The sequence below is a fragment of the Microtus ochrogaster genome, linkage group LG4 (genome assembly GCF_000317375.1).
Source record: "Microtus ochrogaster isolate Prairie Vole_2 linkage group LG4, MicOch1.0, whole genome shotgun sequence".
Lineage (NCBI taxonomy): Eukaryota > Metazoa > Chordata > Mammalia > Rodentia > Cricetidae > Microtus > Microtus ochrogaster.
This window is the reverse complement of record NC_022030.1, coordinates 44,628,135-44,648,665: the sequence shown is the minus strand read 5'-3', so window position 1 is coordinate 44,648,665 and position 20,531 is coordinate 44,628,135. Positions and strand designations below refer to the sequence as shown.

The following is a 20,531-nucleotide window of genomic DNA, read 5'->3' as shown; positions in this document are numbered from 1 at the left end:
TTCCTTCCTTCCTTCCTTCCTTCCTTCCTTCCTTCCTGTGTGTACATGGGCATGCTCATAAAAGTCCAAGAACAACTTGCAGGAGCTGGTACTCTTCTCACCCTATGTAAGGATGTTTTGCAGATCAAACTCAGGTTATCAAGTTCAGGACAAGTGTCTTTTCCTGCAGAGCCATCTTGTTAGTCTAAATGTTTTGTTTTAAAAAGAAAACCCTCCCCTTTCTCAAAATGTTTTTAAGACACAGAAAACCTTCATTTATTATCCTGTGGCTTTACCACAGAGGAAACAAACCCACAGGAGAAGTCAGGTGATTTATACAAGGTCAAGGTCACATAACCAGATGATTGTATAACCAAAGAGGTAGTTTGGTGTGGGAGGCCCTTCTGTCTTTCCTGCTTTTATTGGTTAATGAATAAAGAACTGCTTTGAGCCTATGGCAAGGGCAAAACAGAACTAGGCAGGGAAAGCTAGGCTGTATGCTGGGAGGAAGAAGGGTGGAGTCAGGGAGATGCCATGAAGCCGCTGTTGGAGATAGATGTGCTGAAACTTTGGTGGTAAACCATGACCTCGTGGTGATATACAGATTACTAGGTATGGATTAAACTAGATCTAAAAGCTAGCCAATAAGAAGCTAGAGCTAATGGGCCAAGCCGTGATTTAAATAATGTGGTTTCTGTGTGATTATTTTGGGTCTAAGCTAGCCCAGCAGCTGGGAAGAACAAGCAGCCCTCCTGCAACAGTAGTTAGGGCCCTAATTCTCCTATCCTTTACATGTAATATGGTTTAAAAAGTGTCTGGGGTCTGTCACTCTTCCATAGGGTCAGAATTTCTAAGTTTTTAGGTCTGAACCAAGGAGTTCCAATCCTGACTAGACACTAAAATTGCTTGTGGAGAATAGCCAAATGACTCTCTATCTCAGTCCCTCCCAAAAAGATGGCCTGACTGTTCTAAGATAGGACAAGCCATGCTTTGAAAGCTCCCAGGTCAGCCTAGCTGCACTAAAATGGTAACCTTTCTTCTTCCTGTTCTCCCTTCTCCCTTTCTCTTTTCTGTCTTATAGGGGACAGAGGTTTGCAATCTTTCACACACTATGCAAGCTGTCTACCACTGACTACATCTCCACCCTTCTGATCATATTTGATATCAGACGTATTCTCACAAATAGCTTGGAATGTATGTATATCTATGCCATCGTACCTAACAAAGCAGTGGTCTTCACAGAGTGATCCTTTGTTCCCCACATCCGCAGCATCAGGGAACTTGTTACAAATGCATGCTCTCAGGTCTCACTGGGTCTCTGTTATCAGAAACTCTGGAGGTGGGCTGAGAACCCAGTCACCTGTGTTTTATTAGGCCTACTCTTGACAATTCTGATGCCCACACAAGGTTGTTCGGCCAAAAATTTCCAGGTGACATTGGTATTGTTGATTAAGACTAAATGTCATAAGCTACTATCCAAGGAGACTCCCTTCGAAAGCTAGCATTATGATTTCATTGCCCTACACCACTGTCTGCAGTCATGTGGAGGGCAGAGAAAGCCCCGAGTGAAAGAAGTTCAGTGTATTTTGACATGGACGTGACCATGTAGAGGATGCCAAGGCCTCGGATCTATGGGACAATTTGTCCAAGCTGTTATCTTTATGGGCCAGGCTCAAGAGGGCACAAAGCTATCCTAGGCAGTCTAAGAGAGTGTTTATGAAGGATTGGTGAGTGTGTGCAAAGACTAACAACTGCAGCCCCTTGTGACGTATATAGCCTGAGACTGCTACTTACAAACACCTCTTGCAGAGATTAGCCAAGTCCTCCCTCTGAGCTGTTTATAGTGACTAGAGGCTTTGCTGTGCACCTGTCTGTCTTTTCTTCATCCCTGTAGTTAGGGTCCTAGGGTCCAAACCTCTGTGGGATGCTGTAGTCATGCTAATTTACAAGACACAGCCCCAAATTTGAGAACCATTCATAATTGTGTCAAAATTACTGCCTTGGACATAGAATTACTCAGAGATTGACTAATTGGTGATCAGTCAAACTGAATTTTGACAGACACTCAAACTCTGAGCTGAATCAGCCAATACGCCTCAACTTTCTCTGCCCAGGACAAGGGTACGTAAAACAGAGAACACGAGGGAGCAATAAAGAGAAGCATACATATGATCATAAAATGGGTAATTTTAGACGAAAATCAGGGTTAAGGGGGGGGGGGTGTCAGAAACCATCCTGGAAACCTTGAGAGACAGGGGAAGCTACAAGAAGAAAGTCCCACGAATATCACAACCCCAGCCACGCCTTTGCCTCACCTTGTAAATATTTTAATGTGGAGGGAAAGAGCCTTCATCAGTTCAGTTCCCAAGACTTTGACAAATAACCTGGTCTAGGCCATTAACAAATCCAAGACAGATACAACTGATACAACTGTTGCAGCCTGACTGTCTAGCACTCCTTCTCCACCAAAGAGAACCTAAAACTGTTAGTGTAATCCCCAGCCACCTCCGGGAAGAGGGCAGATGGGCAGGGAAGGAAGAAGATGGGGCTGGCCATGGGTGAAGGAGTAGCTGGAGACTTAATAAGCACTGCACAGGGGTGTGGACTTTGATCTATTTATAGTTTGGGGAGGTTTAATTGAAGGTTTGATTCATTAAAAAAAATTTTGGGGGGTTCTTGAGCATCACAACGAAATGTGCTTTGCCTCTCTGGGTGAGCTATGCAAAGCCTATAAGTATATAAGCCATGTATACATTTAGCCTCTTAGCTTGTGGGCGGTTGACTTGAATTTGAGGTCCTTTTGCCTCTGCCTTTCTCCAGAGTGTTGGGATTAGAAGCATGTGTTGCCAAATCCAGGTTTAACACGTGTGATAAAGGTTGAGGAAACACTTTTTACTTTGCTTTCATTTGCAACCATGGGATAATTTAGGGTGCGAGGAAAAAACGATTATTTTTGTGTACTCTGGGGAATCAGTCTACAGTCTGATTACAGCCATCAAGGCAAAGGACAGGAGAAGATGGTAGCATTGGAAAAGACTATATTGGGTGTCTTCATCAGGATCCTTGCAACAATTCCTGGACCGCAGAGGGAAATAAAAAGGGCATTGTTGGGGAACGAAACCCTAGTGATTTTGTACAGTTTCTTACAATAGGGATCATTTGGTTATGGAGCCTGTATGTCCCCTCCAGATCAGCAAACCATCCAACAGCCCCAAGAAGATTGTTTGGATAGACTGTGGAATTCATGACAGGATGGATTGCCCTGCTTTTTGCCATTGGTTTATGAAAGAGGCACATGTCTTTAGTTTCCTCATAAGGCTAAATCACGCCATTGAATACCTGTCACTAGCAACCTCTTTAGCAGAGCGCTTCTTTCCTGTTTCCTTTAACTATACTGAATTCGTTCCTCACTTCCAGTGAGAAGGAATTAGTGAGTAGCCTTGCCAAAAAAACTGAGTAGCCTGCTCCATTCTACTGCATCCAAAAGTATTTTTATTGGAAGGTAAACCTACCTAAGTGTAGAAGAAAATGCATATTAGAAGTCAGAGATGATATTGAATCTTGTCAAATAGCATTGGGGAAAATTTCAGCATTGAAAGAAGCCTTTCACCTAGTTTCTCCTCTGTTAAGGGAACTTGGAAATAAGAGCCCATGTGTCTGCTGTGTGGATCAAGAGATTTCCCATATGGAAAGCATATAGCATGGTGAGCTTTCATATATCTCTTCTCTTCTTTCCTTTAACGGAGTCAGACAATTTAAAGTGGTATATTCTTGTTAGTCTTTTTGGAAACACAAATATAAAAAGTAACCCAGGAAGAGTCATCCCTAAGGTCAACAGCAGAAATGCATTAGCAGGTCTGCCAGACAATTTCGTTTGCATTCGAATTTGAAACCCGCTACTGTAAAAGACAAAGCAGTCACCGAGGAGCCGGAAGCTGTGACTGTGAGAGCAGCCATTGCTTCTAATTAATCTGAAATTTACAGAAAATTAGATGAGAAAGGCTTTTTTCTCAGGACTTTCTTTGGACAGCCAGCTTCCAAATAATGACACAGAGATTTCTTATTAATTATGAAAGTTTGGCCTTAGCTTAGGCTTGTCCTCAACTAGCTCATAACCTTAAACTAACCCATTTATGTTCATCTATGTTCTGCCACATGGCTCGTTACCTCTCCTCCATACTGTACATCCCACTTCCCTGTATCTCACTGTTGAAATCTTCACCTCTCTACTACCCAGAAGGCCCATTTATCCCCTCCTGCCCGATTACTGACCATTCGGATCTTTATTAACCAATCAGAAGGTGCCTTGGCGGAGACACATCTTCACAGTATACAGAAAGATTATTCCACAACAAGAATCATTATAGATGTTTCTCTTTTCACTCCCAGCTTCTACAGAATGATAAAGACAACATGAGGACCAGCAGGCTCCCTAAGGAGCTAGACTTCTACGTGCTTCCTGTCCTCAACATTGATGGTTGCACTACTTAGACAACAGTGTGGACACTGTGTGGGCCAGGGTTATGTTTGTATACTGAAGCCCTGTTAGGATCATTCTTCTGATGCAGCCATTCTAGTTAGGAAAATATTTTATATGCATAAGGACAGAAGCCCTATTTGATAATTGTTTAATCAAAGTCAATGTTCGCATGTGGAAGCCTAATACCTCTGTAGAGTTGGAGTCCAGGATAAGTCTTGTCTATGGTTTTCCACCTACCCATTCTCCATTTGGATGAACTTGTTTCTTCTGCCATCTTCCTGGTGTTTATGATTTGCCTACTACCTCACTAGTGCTATACTGACCTCTATCTACTATATATATATATATATATTTATATTTATATTTATCTGTATATTCTAGGAATTCCTGTAAGTAAGCCTGGATTAGCTCATTATTGTAAAGTTGATATTTTCAATCCTCTGTTCAGTATATATTTATATATACTGATCTATATCTACTATTATATACCTGTATACACTGACCTATATCTACTATATATTGACCTACATCTACTATATATATATACCTGTATATACTGATCTATATCTACTATATATACCTGTATATACTGACCTATATCAACTATATATATACCTATACATACTGACCTATATCTACTATATATCTGTATATACTGACCTATATCTACTATATATATATATATACCTATATACTGACTTGCACCTACCCCAGATCTCATCTGCTGACCCGCACCTACCCCAGATCAGCTCTATAAGCATGAGGGAAGGCAAACAATATCTAAATACCAAACTAGCCTGTGTATCCCAATGCAATCATTCAGTAGGTTAACTCTCTCAGGCTTCTAATGCAGTAAATAGAGAACTTTCTCCATGTGCTGTTTATAAAGCACCACTACCAGAATGAGAGCCCCTTGGAGTTCCTCCTTTCTAGAAAGCACTCCCGTTTCCCCCTCATCCACCCTTCTCCAAAGCTCTCTCATGGGACCCCTTCTCTAGCACAGTCATTCTGGCCTTGAGTGTGAGCTGAGCTCCGCCCCAATAAGCTTTCCTGGCGACACAAACAAACAAACAAATCTCTGTTCCACCTGGAAAGGTCTATTCCACTTGTCAAACTGTTTGCCTGGCATTTGTATGACTCAGTCCTAAACTGTACCCAAAGCTGCTCTAAGTAAGATCATGTCCACAGACCCAGCTCATCTGCTCAGGAACGAAAGGTCAAACGAGCCCTCAATTGTATGGCTTACACATCTGTCCACTTTAGTTTGTAATTTAGTTCCTAATGTGGAGTGTTGTTGGCCTCTGTGCAAAACTAAATTTCACATATGCACAAATTTTACAATAACAAAGACAAGGGTTTTTTTTTTCCAAATAGTTCCAGGAAGCGTTTTCTATGTTTGAGGGCCACCTCATGGTTCCTCTGTTTCATGATCCTCTCTGGAGGAAGTCCCACTCATCCCATAATAATGGCACATGTCATGGAAAATAGCAATCAAAATTTCATTGTCTCCTGGTGTAGTATGTACCTGCTTGAAAGATAAACTGATGAACAGTAGCCACTACAAAAGACTGAGAAGCCTTGAAAAACCCATGTAGCCTCTTGGGCATCCTGATGACTTTTATTTCCTTTAAAGAGGTGATATCTTCTATACAGTATTCAAGGGCAGAACTCTCTTTAAATGAGATTGGCTAGACTAGAATAGAGTAGATCTAGACTAACGTTTTAGGTTTACTCTGATTGCTGTGTTAAAACTCTATGACTGAAAGGCAAGTTGGGAAGACAAGGGTTTATTTGGCTTATGATCCCACATCATTGTTCATCATGGAAGAAAGTCAGGAAAGGAACTCAAACAGGGCAGGAAGCTGGAGGCAGGAGCTGATGCAGAGGCCATGGAGGGTGTTGCTTCCTGCCTTACTCCTCATGGCTTGCTCAGGATGCTTTCTCATAGAACCCAGGACCACCAGCCCAGGGATGGCACCACCCACTGTGGGCTGGGCCCTCCTACATCAATCGCTAAGAAAACGCCCTACAGTCTTGCTTACAGCCTGATGATCTTTTGGAGGCATTTTCTTAACCATTGAGCCATCTCTCCAGCCTATGGTGGTGTATTCTTAATTGAGGTTCCCTCCTCTGAGATGACTTTAGCATGTATCAAGTTGACATAAAACTAGCCAGTACAAACAGAATATGTTTTAAACCATATTCTGTTTGAAGATATATAGCTCACCATCAAGAAGATTAAAGCCAGAATGCTGTCTTTGGGTATTTTTTACAGCAGGAGGCAGACAGCCTTGCCGCACTTCTGTGTCTGCAAATCTTGGTCTGGTCACAGCATTGGAAGCAATTGAAGAATCAGGGGTGGGTAAGAACACTGCCACTCCCTGAATGGCAAGACTTAAGTTAAAAAGCAGTCTCCATTGCTTGGAGGTCTTGAAAGAAAAAAATGCTTCATTTTTCTGGCTTTGTTTGTTTGTTTTCCTATTTAGAACATTGGTCACACAAACCCATCTTAACCAAAGTCCACTATGTGGTGCCACATAGGAGGGGCACACGTAGGGGACTTTCCTATTATCAGTGCGTGCAGACAGCAGCTCTGCCGGGACAGAAGCCAGTAAGGAAGACATGGCCAACACATCTGTGAGAACCTGCCATTTGATCCCCAGTCCTCCCATTCCCGAAGCCCCCCAGGTTCACCACAGGTTCAGAATTTATTAACACACTGCCTCTTCATTCTGCATTTTCCCTTCTGAGTCACAAAGGGATAGAGTTTGTGCAGTTCGAGTCCAGATCGTCAGGTCAGTCTTCGTGCCTTTCTGAGCTCCTCATCACTGGCTACTTGAGTGACAAATACAATTGATTAACTTATAGGACTGATTTGATAGCCACGGACAGGCCTGGAGTACCGAGCAAGCTTTGCTATTCACCCTGGCTCATTTGTAAATGATTATGACATATTTCCAAGGCCTCCTGTATTTTCCAGGTATCGGCGCATCCACAAACTGCCAAGATTTAACATTCTGTGGGAGAGAATCAATGTCGGAATCAGAGACTAAAGCAGTCTCAAGCCTTATAGAAAGCAGAAAAAGACACCCTGTGCTTCCTGACCATGCAGTCTTATGGGCAGCTTACTATCATACCATATGGCTACACCAAAAATAAACCAAGTAACTACGGAGAACTAGTGAGTCCTAAGTGCCAAGGGCTCTAGAGAAATCTCTGCAGGGCCACAGCCTTCCGGCCTCTGATTTTGGTTTCCAAGAGATTTTGGCTCCATTCTCCATTCCCCCCACCATCCTTATTTTCTTTTTCCTGCTTTTTAATACTGTGCCAGATGCCTGCCGGCAAGACTCTAGGTTAAATGCTGCTTTACCTGCACTAATTAACTACCTGTTTCAGGAAGTGTCAGGTTGGGAGACATCTTAGGTGTTTGGCTATAATCTAAATGAGATGATTATGGTAATAATCTGCAGGGATGCGCCCTCCTTTCTGATGCTCCCTCGAAGCTCCATCCAGCGATTACAGCTTGTCAACCATGCTTTCAAAACTTTCCAGCTGTTGGTGCTCTCTTTTCCACTGAGCACAATGCAGTGTTTTCTTCTAGACTCTTCTGGAAGCATTTGCCCGGGAATATTTCTAAGAGGAAGTGCCAGGGATATGCAAGTCAGAGCCAGGAGCTTGTGCTTTGTTTTCCCAGGTCCTTCTCTGAAGCCCTGCTTACTCAAGGTCTGCTGGGCAGGCTTGCTGCAGAGAACTGGGCTCTTCGCCCTTTGCTGAGTCTGAGGCTCACAGTCACAAGTCAAAGGGGGAGCAAATGCAGAATTGCTGTAATATTTACTATATTTTAGCTGAGTTTTTTTCTATTTTAATTATGGTAAAAATACTTAGCATAAATTTGCTGTGGCAACCATTTTTAGGTGTGAGTTCAGAATCTTCAACATTGTGTACCAACCCCATGACTGTCTTATTGTGTATCCCCCATTTTCCCGTATGCCCTACTGTGGCAAGCACCGTTTTCTCTCCACACCTATGAGTATGAGTCGCCCAGATGCCTCATATCAACAGAGCAGTACAGGATTTGTCTTTTTAGGACTAAGTTATTCACGTTAGCACAATATCCTCAGTGTAAATCTCCTGTAGGGGTAAGTCACAATTTCCTTTCTTGTCCTTTTGGCTGTGAGCCTTTAATGGCCAAGCTGTCTCTTTGGATTAGAATTTTCTTCCTTTTTAAGAGCAGACAATATTTCCAAGTATGCACATACCATGCCTTGTTTGTCACCGGGCAGTGGCACTGGGTCTAGCCTATTCTCCTGCCTAATGCTGCCAAGAACAAGGCTGTGCAGGTTTCCCTCCAAGACTCCACTTCACTTCTCTTAAACACATCTAGAAGCTCAGGCTTATATGATAATTCTAGTTTTGACTTCTTTTTTATTTCATTTATTGATTTCCATTTCTATTGTATCTACCTACAGTGCACAATCTCACACCTCATCAAAGTCTTGTCAATGTTTATTATCGTTATTTTTTTAAAAAAAACTTTTAAAAAGAAGGCCCTCATCCTGAACAGATAATAGGGTAGACGGGAGCAAGTGCTACGCTAGCTATCACAGAGGCCGGGCAACCTCTTGGTTAGTTTATGTCTCTTGTCCTTTCCCCACTGGAGCGTGACCCATAGAGTACAGGCCAAGGCTACAGGATAACCCGCTAGAGACCTTTGCTCGAGGGAGTCCCCAGAAGTCAAAAATACCCAGCAATACATTTTTTCCTTCCGCAAAATTCCACAAAAATTAATATTTTGTGATCATTTTCAAAAATGTAAAAGTAACTAATATTTGCTTGAATTATTACAATTTACAAAGGGATTTTAAAGGTATTATCTCATTTGACTCTTTTTTTCAGGTTTTCTTTTTTTTTCTTTTTCTTTTATTGAGCTCTACATTTTTCTCTGTTCCCCTCCCTGACTCTCCCTTACCCCCTTAAACCCTCCCCCAAGGTTCCCATGCTCCCAATTTACTCAGGAGATCTTGTCTTTTTCTAATTCCCACATAGATTAGATCTATGTAAGTCTCTCTTGGTGTCCTCATTGTTGTCTAAATTCTCTGGGATTATGGTTTGTAGGCTGGCTTTCTTTGCTTTATGTTTAAAACCACCTATGAGTGAATACATATGATAATTGTTTTTCTGTGTCTGGATTACCTCACTCAAAATAATGTTTTCTAGTTCCATCCATTTTCCTGCAAAATTCAAGTTATCATTATTTTTTTCTGCTGTGTAGTACTCCATTGTGTAAATGTACCACATTTTCCTTATCCATTCTTCGGTTGAGGGACATTTAGGTTGTTTCCAGGTTCTGGCTATGACAGATAATGCTGCTATGAACATAGTTGAGCACATGTCCTTGTGGCATGATTGAACATCCTTTGGGTATATACCCAAATGTGGTATTACTGGGTCTTCAGGGAGGTTGTTTCCTAATTTTCTGAGAAATCGCCATACAGACATCCAAAGGGGTTGTGCCAGCTTGCATTCCCACCAGCAATGCAGAAGTGTTCCCTTTACCCCACATCCTCTCCAGCATAAGTTGTCATCAGTGTTTTTGATCTTGGCCATTCTTACAGGTGTAAGATGGAATCTCAGGGTTGTTTTGATTTGCATTTCTATGATGACTAAGAATGTTGAACATTTTCTTAAGTGTCTTTCAGCTATTTTAGATACCTTTGTTGAGAGGTCTCTGGTTAGGTCTGCATTCCATTTTTTTTTTATTGGATTATGTGTTCTTTTGGTGATCATTTTCTTGAGTTCTTTGTATGTATTGGAGATCAGACCTCTGTCTGGTGTGGGGTTAGTGAAGATCTTTTCCCATTCTGTAGGCTGTTGTTTTGTCTTGTTGACCATGTCCTTTGCTTTACAGTAGCTTTTCAGTTTCAGGAGGTTTCATTTATTAATGGTTTCTTTCAGTGTCTGTGCTGCTGGGGTTATATATAGGAAGTGGTCTCTTGTGCCAATGCATTCAAGTGTACTTTCTCTTCTATGAGGTTCAGTGTGGCTGGCTTTATGTTGAGGTCTTTGATCCATTTGGACTTGAGTTTTACGCATGGTGATAGATATGGGTCTATTTTTGTTCTTCTAACATGTTGATATCCAGTTATTCCAGTACCATTTTTTAAATATGCTTTCTCTTTCCCATTCAATATTTTTTGCTTCTTTGTCAAAAATCAGGTGTTTGAAGGAGTGTGAATTAATATCTGGGTCTTCTATTCAGTTCCATTGGTCCTTATGTCTGTTCTTATGCCAATACCAGGCTGTTTTCAGTTCTGTAGCTCTGTAGTAGAGTTTGACATCAGGGATTGTGGTGCCTCCAGAAGTTCTTTCATTGTACAGAATTGTTTGTCTATCCTGGGTTTTTTTCTTTTCTATATGAAATTGATTATTGTTCTTTCAAGGGCTATGAAGAATTTTGCTGGGGTTTTGATGGGCATTGCATTGAATCTGTCTCATTTGACTCTTATGAGGACATAATGAACTCACTTTGGGAATAGACAGAGTCTGAGGCAGGTACATTCCCAGAACTCCTCCAGGGAGAACATGGTGGAGTCTAGGTTGGTCCTAGACTTGTATCCTGCATGCCCAAAGACTTGTACCATATCCCATGAAGCCCCTCTCTGCTTAGATTGAATTTTTAACTTTTTGAAGCTGCTAATCAACTTAGATTTCCAGTCAACCATGTGCTCTTTCATCCTCAATTATAATCCCTGGCATTTTTTCTCTTGATAGAGAAATTAGCAGAAATGTGTTAGTTATCAAGCCCAGAACTAGGCTCATTCCTCAGCTACTATGATAGTCGTTATAGATTTCTTCTCTCTGAGAGAACTGAAGCAAAGCCAGTTGACTCTCCAGAGACATTGTAGACCTTCAGTGAGAAGGTATCTCCCACCAACAGAAAGGCCTTCATGGAAGATATCATCTTTCAATATAATAATACCTCAATATTTTTTCATGGGAATGTCATTCCTTTTGGCTCAGGAATCGAGATATTACATGATCTGTATCCAAAAGTCAGAGGATGTCTTATAGATTGCCCTTTTTATTAGAGCCCTGTGGCCACAGATTAGCAAAGGTATGTGGGAGATGCTTGGATCAGTAGCATAGGAACTGCTGGGAAGTGATTCTAAGATGAAAATATTGGAAAATCATCAGTTCACACACAGAAACCAGGAAAGTTTTCTGTGTCCTTTGCAGCCTTGGGTGCGGAAGAATAAGCATAAGCATTCATCTTCAAACGTTTTGATAGGAAGTATGAAAATTTTGCACAATGTGTCAACCTTAATAAATCTTGGTAGTGTCCTTGGGTTCCTGGGCTGAAGCTGTAACACTGTGCACAACTGCACTGAACCAAGCCCCTTGCTCCAAGAAGATTTCCATTCTAGAGCTATTTTACAGTGACTCTGTATTTACAAAACCAAAGCTTTTCAGAGCCATGGTAAATATTAAATTGCATGCAGGCAACTTGGCAGCCTCTGTGTAGAAGAAACAGGAATATATATATATATATATATATATATATATATATATATATATATATATCTGAACTGCTCTTGAAACTAGAGCACCTCTCAGAATTGTAATGTTTTACATCCTGGAACTATGTACATCTAAACCCTTTCATAACAACCTCTGTACTCCATCTCAAGCTGTTTCTTCCTGCATATATCAGGGCCTTTATAATCAAACCATTTGTACATCTGCCTATACCTATGTCCTTACAGGGCAGCGGAAGAGCCTTGAGCAGGCTAGAAGGCTTTAGCAGTATATCATTTTCCACTGGAAAGGTGGCTTTCTCCTTTTTCCTAGGAAGCACCTTCAAGTACAGAAGATGGACAGAATCATGACCCCTCTTTCAGCCCCTCAGTGAAGTTCAGAAGAAAAGTCTACTCTGGCGCTCTACTCTGAGACGAAGTAAATCTAAGGAGGACTGGGGCCTGGTGGCACCAATTCTAACACTCAGAGGCAGGGGGATCTTTGTGAGTTCAAGGCCAACTTGGCTTATAAATCAAGTCCAGGCCAACTAGTGCTACACAGTATGACCCTATCTCAAAGATGTATTAAACATGAAGGGGCCCTGCAGACTCAAAGCTCAGGGTCTCCATGACACAGGACAACACAGGATATCCAAGAGGAGCCCCATTGAGGGCCCAGCAGAAGCCAGAGGCCTCGAAGCAGACCAATGACTCTTTGTAATGAACACTCAAGTAAAGATATATGGGTATAAGGGTGTAGCGCATGATCCAATGTGTCACACTAAAGCTTCCATAATAAGATTTTTCTTCTTTTCTCATAGATTTTATTTTATTTTTGGGGGAGGTTGCAAGGACAGAGGGTAGATATGAAAAGACAGGGAGACAAATGGGATCAAGATGCATGATGTGAAAAACATAAAGAATAAACAAAAAGAAAGTTTAAAAATAAAAACAAACAAACAAAATTAAATAAAACAACAAAAAGAAATCTGTGGAATTTCTATTTTGTCTTCTCAGAAAAAAACAAATCTATGTATAAGCTGAGAATCACAATTCTGTTTTTCTACTTCTTCATAGTAATTAATAACAGGGAAAAAAAACCCTAAGGTTCTTTCATCAACAAAGAAGGGAAAATGAGTTTGCTATCCTACAGCTAAATTTTGAAAAGAATGAACTACAAAGAATGGACTAAGTAAAGGCTGGCCATAAAATAGTTGCTTGGGGTGAGGTTCAGAAACAAAAATAAACCAAATCGAGGAATAATTTGGATTAAAAAAATGTGGCCTAAGGCTGATTCATGTGATTCACGTGACCTTCTCAGACCAGCTGGCGTGGAATTTCATCCAGGGAAGGAAGGACCGGCACATGAGAACCAAAAATGATTAGGAACAACTTATTTCTTTGTTAGGTGATTTTCACCAGTGAGTATGGTTGGCAAGTCACGTCCCCCAGTCTTCGCTTCATGGATGACACACGGCAGCTCCCTGAGCCTTGTCCCCAGCCCTCCCCATTTTCTTAGCAAGACTTTTCCTCTTTCTGCCTTCCGCTTCCTCTTCAGCGTCCTCTTCCCGGTGCAAATGAGGGGACTGCTTTATCCCGCACTTTATCGTCTGTAGTAAGAGTTGCGGGCCTCTTCCCACAGCCTGGCTCCTGGCCGCCTGGCTAGCTTATACCCAGAAATAACAACACACAAACTGTACTCATTTAAACACTGCCTGGCCCATTTCTATTAATTTGTGTAGCACTGAGGTGAGGTGCGCTTACCGGGAAGATTCTAGCCTACGTCCATCCTGGGTCGGAGCTTCATTGTGTCTGCCCGGGAGAGGGGAGCATGGTGTCTGAGCTTACTTCCTCTTCTCCCAGAATTCTGTTCTGTTACTCCACCCACCTATGTTCTAACCTATCAGGGCCAAGCAGTTTCTTTATTAATTAACCAATGACCTTCCTCCATCAATTGTCAGCTTTTTCGGCCCCTTTCTCCACTTGGGGCAATACAAACCCAGGAACTGAGAGACTTAGAATTGTTTTTGAGTTAAAAGAGAAAGAATTGGTGATTGAGCAGATATAGATGAATTCCCAGCAGTGAGGGGAGAGAAGTAAGAAGCTGGCAAATGTATTCAAGTGTGTGCATGTGTGTTTGGTGTGTATGTGTAGGTGTGTATGTGTGTGTGTGTGTGTGTGCATGAATCACATGCAGAAAGTCCCAAATGCCTAAAAGATGCTGCATCTGACCTCACTACCACGATTTGCTGCCTGCTTAATTCTTTGGAATTTCTCTGGGCTTCTCTCACCTCTACCCAACTACCTCTCTCCTGCATTTTAGCACCCAGAAGTGAATTACAAAAAGGAAAGGTGAAAAAGCCATATAAAACTAGGCCATTAGTAGCTAAGAGTGTCAGGAGACCTGATAATGGCTATCTGGGACCAGCAGCTGAACATCACAGTGCTGGCAGGAAGAACAAGAGGTTTGGGGACTGTGTAGGATCTAAGGAGAAGCTGTAGGATTAGTACATGGGTTATCATGTTAGGATGTCTGGAATTAGAAACACTTGGAAGGTCTGTCAACAGACCATTTTTAATAGATTTTCAGGAGAGCAGTAAATACAGGACTTAGCAGAAGTCCAGTAAGTGTTGGGCTTTAATAGTGATGGATCTCAGGAAAGAATCTACAGAAAGGAAGGCTGAGACCTAGAAGATCTTCTAGTTCTGAGAGATTTCTTGTAGAATCAGGAGACATGGAAGTAGAGGGGTGTATAAATTATCTGTAAGAAAAAAAATAAAGAGGAGAAATGGTAAGAGGCTATGAAGAAAGGGCTGTGGAAGAGACATAGCAGGAAGAAAGTGAACCCTGTAGGGGGATCAGGAAAAGACGATGGATAAAGAAAGATGATTTGAGAAAGTGCCTCAAAGTTGGGTCAATAGGTGGAGACTCCATGTGGAGGGAGCACCCTGAAGAAAGAGAGGGACATTGAGGGACATGGTGTATATCCAAGGAACAGTGAGGAAGCTTGCGTTTGACTACAATGTAGGGAAAGTGTGGAGGATTCAGTATTGGGAAGGTAGTTTAGGAACACACTGTGGAGGATCCCAAAGTCTAAGCTATGCAGTCTGTGTTTAGTTCAGTGGGCAAAGAGAAGACATGGAAAGCTTTTCAGCAGGTTCATGAACATAGATTTATGCATCTGGAAGCCGTGTGAGACCAGTTGGGATAGAGCCTGGTGGGAGGAAGGGAAGTGTGTTAGAAGACACGACAGACCATTTCTGAGGTAAGGAGTCTAACAAGGAGTAATAGCAATGAAAATCCACGTTGGTGACTTTGAGGGGGGGAAAAAGAAGCTAAAGATATCTACAAACTTTTACATGTGTGTTGTAGTAATATGCAAGACCAGAAATAGCAACAGCCTCATTGGTGGAAGACATAATGAAAAGGAATGTAGGTGTGGTTAGTATGGGGTGCCAACAGGCTACCTAGACACAAATGCCCAACGGGAGGTTAGAGAGGAAGTCTAAAACCTCAGGGACAGATCTGTACAAAACATGAAACCCTTGGATTGCCGAGTTTATTCTTAAAACCAGCTCTCTCGGCATTTCCCACCTACAGATTCAAGTTGGACAGAAGGCGGCAAATGCATTGAAAGCAAAGCGTGGAACCAATTATAGAGTTGGATCAAGTGCAGATATTTTATGTAAGAATACTTTTTTGTCTCTTTAATGGGATCTAAGGCACAGAAGAAATCAATGAAGTTATGATGGTGAGATGGGCCAGAGAGCAGGAGTTCCTGTGACCCACTGAGAGCTGGAAGAATCAAAATGGCCGAGGATAAAAGGCAGTCTGTGTGATTCAATATTGTACTCTCTAGGGATAAGGTATGAGGGCAAAGGAAAAACAACGGCTCGTTGGCTCAAACCAGAACTTTCCCTGGATTGAGTTAAAAAGAGCTGGCAAGTTGGAAGGCACAGGAGTTAACAGGAAGGCCATTGTCCTTTCAGCCTTGGTCAGTTGGTTACAGTCCCAGAGGAGCCACCTGCCAGGAAGGCAGAGCGGGGAGGCTGGGAAAACAGTCAGAAGAAAGAGGTCAGCCGAAGGAAGATGCAGTGCTTGCCCCCACTACCCAGGAGGCTGGGGAAACAGTCAGAACAAAGAGGTCAGCCAAAGGAAGATGCAGTGCTTGCCCCCCACTCCCCAGGAGCCCCTGGGGCCCACCTACCTAGTACTGGTGTCATAATTTTCCTGTGATTCATTTGTTTTTTTTTTTTTTTTTGGTTTTTCAGTTTTCCTCTTTCTTTTTATATTCCTCTGTGAGGATTAGACCATTCGTTCTTGCCTTGCAATTTGAGGCTGCCTCATTTTTTAAATTTTTAATTTTTTTTAATCAATTGAGAAACTTTTAACTAGGTCTCTGCTGCTTTGTTCCAGGAAGAAGGAAGAAGGGACCAAATAAAATACAGGCTGCTTACCAAGGACAGAGGGTCTTAACCAGGGACAGCTCCTTCATATTCCCTGGCGTGGCTATGGAACCCCACCTTCCAAGGTCAGGGATCCTACAAAGACTGGACTCGAGACATTGGATCCCCTTCAAATACACAGTTGAGCTGAGGGTCAACACTACCCATGGTTTTCTTTCTGCCTGAAGCCTGACTCCAGCCCACTTGTGAGGAAACCATGGAAGCTCTGCTTTCACTCCTTGATGGTGAGTATGAGAATTACTGGTCGCCAGCAGCGCCAGGAAGGACAACCACAAAGTAGGCGCTGACCATGCTGTATTCTTCGCATCTGCCTCCTGCCTTGGCCTGCTTAGCCATAGTGATGGGAATATGGTTGAGGTGAAGGAGTGGGCTGTTGTTCAGAGGCCAAGCCACGAGCTTAAAAATACTCTATATTCTAATAAAGAGTCATGTTAGCATTTTAAACATTTGTTTTGCTGGTAATTAATTTTTATTGCTCTAGAAGAATATTGTACTACTTAGCTATTACAACTCGAAAGCTATAAAGTAAGCCCTTTTAAAACTCAGTGGTGCGTGCACCTGTAGACCTGTGAGAAAGTTCTGCTGAGCTGGCGGTACTCACCGATGCGTTGGAGCTAAGTGGCAGGCAGCTGGTTGAGCAGGCTCAGTCTAAATCTGCATGAGGGGCCATATTCATGCTCTGTGCCCTTTTTCAGCAGGTTTGACCTGACCTGCAGGAGGGGATCAAGCCCCAGCCTCCAGACACTATTCACACCTCTGACTATATCACACTTGTTAACACTCATTTGTGCTGGCTCCTTCCTTATGTCAACTTGACACAAGGTAGGGTCATCTGAGAAGATGGAACCCTAATCAAGAAAATGCCGCGGTATGATTGATTGGCCTGTAGTCAAGTCTGTAGGATGTTTTCTGGATTGACGATTGAGGTGGGATGCGGTCCTGGGTGTTTAGGAAAGCAAAGTGAGCAAGCCAGGAGAATCAAGCCAGTCAACAGCACTCCTTCTAGTCTCTACTGAAGTTCTTGTCTCCAGATTCCTGCCCTGAGTTCCTGCTCTGACTTCCTTTGGTGATGGACAGTGGCGTGGAAGTATGAATGAAATAAACCTTTCCCTCCCCAAGTTCTTTTGGCCACATGTTTTATCACAGCAACAGAAACCTAAGCAGGACACCATCAAATAAAGGAAGTGTCTGAGCGAGAATCGAAGGGCCGGGCCAAGGGCAATGCAAGAACATGTAAAGACCAGGCTCTTCATTACAATCCCTCTGGTTGGTGTTGGGTGTCATAGCCTTGAGCTTCCCTCTCTAACTTTGTATATGAAACACCTCAGCAGGGATGTGTTCAACTCTGATTCTTCCAAGTCTGTGTTTTGTGCAGAAGAATCCCACTGCGCTCGGAATCTAATTAGAAACCAGCTGACCAAGGTCTGTGTTCTACTTATTATTTTGAATTTATGATCCCAATATTCACTAAGGAAAGGAAGTACAAAGAAGTTCCTTGGGTGTGCTATTAGTCGTTACCATCTCAATTCTTTAGAAATTTGCTTGTGTCTTTGATCCTTTTTATTCATGGGTTAGTAGCAGCATCTAGAAAATAGCTTATATAATTTGTAGAGTTGCTGCTAGCTTGAAATATTTGTGTGACTGCTCTGTTTATTTGTTAATCATTATTTTTATTATTTTAGCATCTCCTAGGTAAGTTTAGAATGGCTACGAGTTCACAGGCATGGTACACATGTATTTGGTTTTATATTACAGTGAGTGAAATTTAAACAGCAGCCTTGAGTAATTAGAACAGACACACTGTCTCATCCAGGGCAAATCCCAGCTTAGTGGAAGCTGTATTGCAAGAACATAAAGAAATAAGCTAAGTATTCCACGTGCTATGAAGGAACAGGGTGGAAACGGGAAGGACCAACTTGTGTGTTTGCGGCTATGTAGGCATTTAACTGCACTCTCTCGCCTATTAAATTCCAAGTGCTTTTTAGGCAGCCACCGAGACTGTCATTTCCTATGTATCTCCATGTGACACCTTGAAATGGTGCTAAGCATTTGACAGACTTTGAACAAATGCAGCTGTGACTGGCTGACAGGATGTCCCTAGTGTTTAGTCACCCGTTTCCAAATTTCCTTGTTGGCCACAGTCACAATACACTTCCTGGTTGTAACCCTTTCATGGTCCTTCTTTGTCCTCTTTGTTTCTCCATGGTTTCCTAATGTGTGGCTGATAAGGGTCAGAAAGGAAATGTCAGGGGCGATGGTGTTGCATGAATCAGGGACCAGAGATTTACATAAAAATGCCAACTCCACAATTGTGGCATTGTTGGGGGGAACCAGTTAGTTCTCATCAATGGTCAGCCTAGAAAAGAAGAAAGCTGGTGTGACCCACTCAATGCCACATTCAAGAGGCAGCCATGCTTATAATCTCAGGTCACTGCTGCTCGTGTAGCCCAAGTGTCAGTTCCCGGGATTTTAAAAATAGAATGATTTGGATGTCTGCATACTATAGGATCCCTTGCCGAGAAAATTGATATGCTATCTAAGAGGGAAGCCTGGGGGCCATAACCCGTTTTTTGCTTCTCCTTACAGCTTTTTCACTTCTTGTGAAGAAATCCTAAAGGATAAGGTTGGAAAGATATTGAAGGTTCTCCTTGAAGGTGTTTTCAGACTCCTGTTTCTAAAATGGTCACTGAGAGATCTAAGCCATGGTTCAGTGCCTATAATCTACAATCTTTTCTGAGACTGGGTTTTGATTTTGACCCCACGTTAAAATGAAATTATTTTGTTATTTCCATGGATGTTAGAGGCTATGAAATTCCTGGGTCAAAGTCAAGGCCTTCTTATCCCCTCACAGCACATCAGTGAACACAAACACGGGCATATTTACATCCACATCCTACACTCTAATCTCAATGGGATGATGCAGTGAAGCCCAGTACCATATACAGAGAGATTTGCCCTGGAAGAGACACACAGCTTGGGTCCGAGCAGCCAGTGCATCTGATGTCCATCTCACAGATACTTCCACATCACATTAACGCTGGGTCGCTTGCTTGCTGCAGACAGACAACGGGTAAGGAGTGGTCTTCCCAGCTCTCCTAGCATCATCAACAGGATGTCAGAAAAAAGAGGTCAGTAAGGGACTGCCTCCCGAGGGGCTTCATGTATCAGATGGAATCACAGGAAACTGCAGCTTTCAAAGGTTTTAAATACTTCAGCACTGGTAACTTAATACAGTTCAATTTAATACCATGCCCATGCTAATAAAACAATTTTCTTAATGCCTTTTCTCCTCTCTCTCTCTCTCTCTCTCTCTCTCTCTCTCTCTCTCTCTCTCTCTCTCTCTCTCTCTCAAACATTTGACTATTCTGCATTTCCTGTTTCCATTTCTTCCCACAAAACTGTCAGGAAGAAAGGTTCACATTTATTGATTAGTAAATTTTTGAAGTGATTGGTATTGTGTGAAGATAATAGCCACATACATAGTTTTCTGCCTTTCTGTTATTGAGATTGTGTGATATTTTCTTACTATTCTGAAAAGGGAATTTTATTTCTAAGGGTTAATTCATTCAAAATAATGTAAATAAGTAAAGAAATCTTTAGTAGTAGAGTGTTCATCCCCATCTTGTCAACATATTTTTTTCCCAGAGAATCCCTCCTCCCAACGAGGATTTCTGTTTGTCTCCTTTCTTTTATTACTGTTTTTTTATCTACTAATCATCTTCTTCATCCTCCTTCTCTCCCTCTCAAATTATCCTTCTCAACACGTTCCCTCCTACTACCAAGATATTTCCTTTAAACTCTATTTGTTTATGGCGCACTGAATTTAACTAGGGTTGCTTGCAGGAGTGTGGATAGGATGGTCATTTACTGAAGAATGGGCAACTCATCAGCAGTTACACCACTGAAGAAAAACAACTGGTAGCCACGAATAGTTCCCCAGGCGATATCATCAACCCCTCCACCACAGCTCTGACAAGCTCATGAGTGGGAGGCTGCGTTGTGTCTAGAAGCCGTTGTTGTAGCCCTCTCCTCTGTCCTCCAGTCTAGAAGCCGTTGTTGTAACCCTCTCCTCTGTCCTCCAGTCTAGAAGC

The 20,531-nt window shown here is 42.2% G+C and overlaps 1 protein-coding gene across 1 annotated transcript in view; it reads left to right on the top strand.

The window, feature by feature from the left end:
* Positions 1 to 20,531, top strand: part of Cpo (carboxypeptidase O) — a 120,061-nt gene that overhangs the window by 78,663 nt on the left and 20,867 nt on the right. The window contains 12 exon segments of the mRNA XM_005372426.2: positions 3,169 to 3,270; positions 4,369 to 4,456; positions 5,621 to 5,694; positions 5,834 to 5,940; positions 5,942 to 5,976; positions 7,440 to 7,542; positions 7,544 to 7,640; positions 15,575 to 15,657; positions 16,498 to 16,541; positions 16,544 to 16,596; positions 16,598 to 16,716; positions 19,027 to 19,063. Coding sequence (XP_005372483.2) covers positions 3,169 to 3,270; positions 4,369 to 4,456; positions 5,621 to 5,694; positions 5,834 to 5,940; positions 5,942 to 5,976; positions 7,440 to 7,542; positions 7,544 to 7,640; positions 15,575 to 15,657; positions 16,498 to 16,541; positions 16,544 to 16,596; positions 16,598 to 16,716; positions 19,027 to 19,063 — 942 coding nt within the window.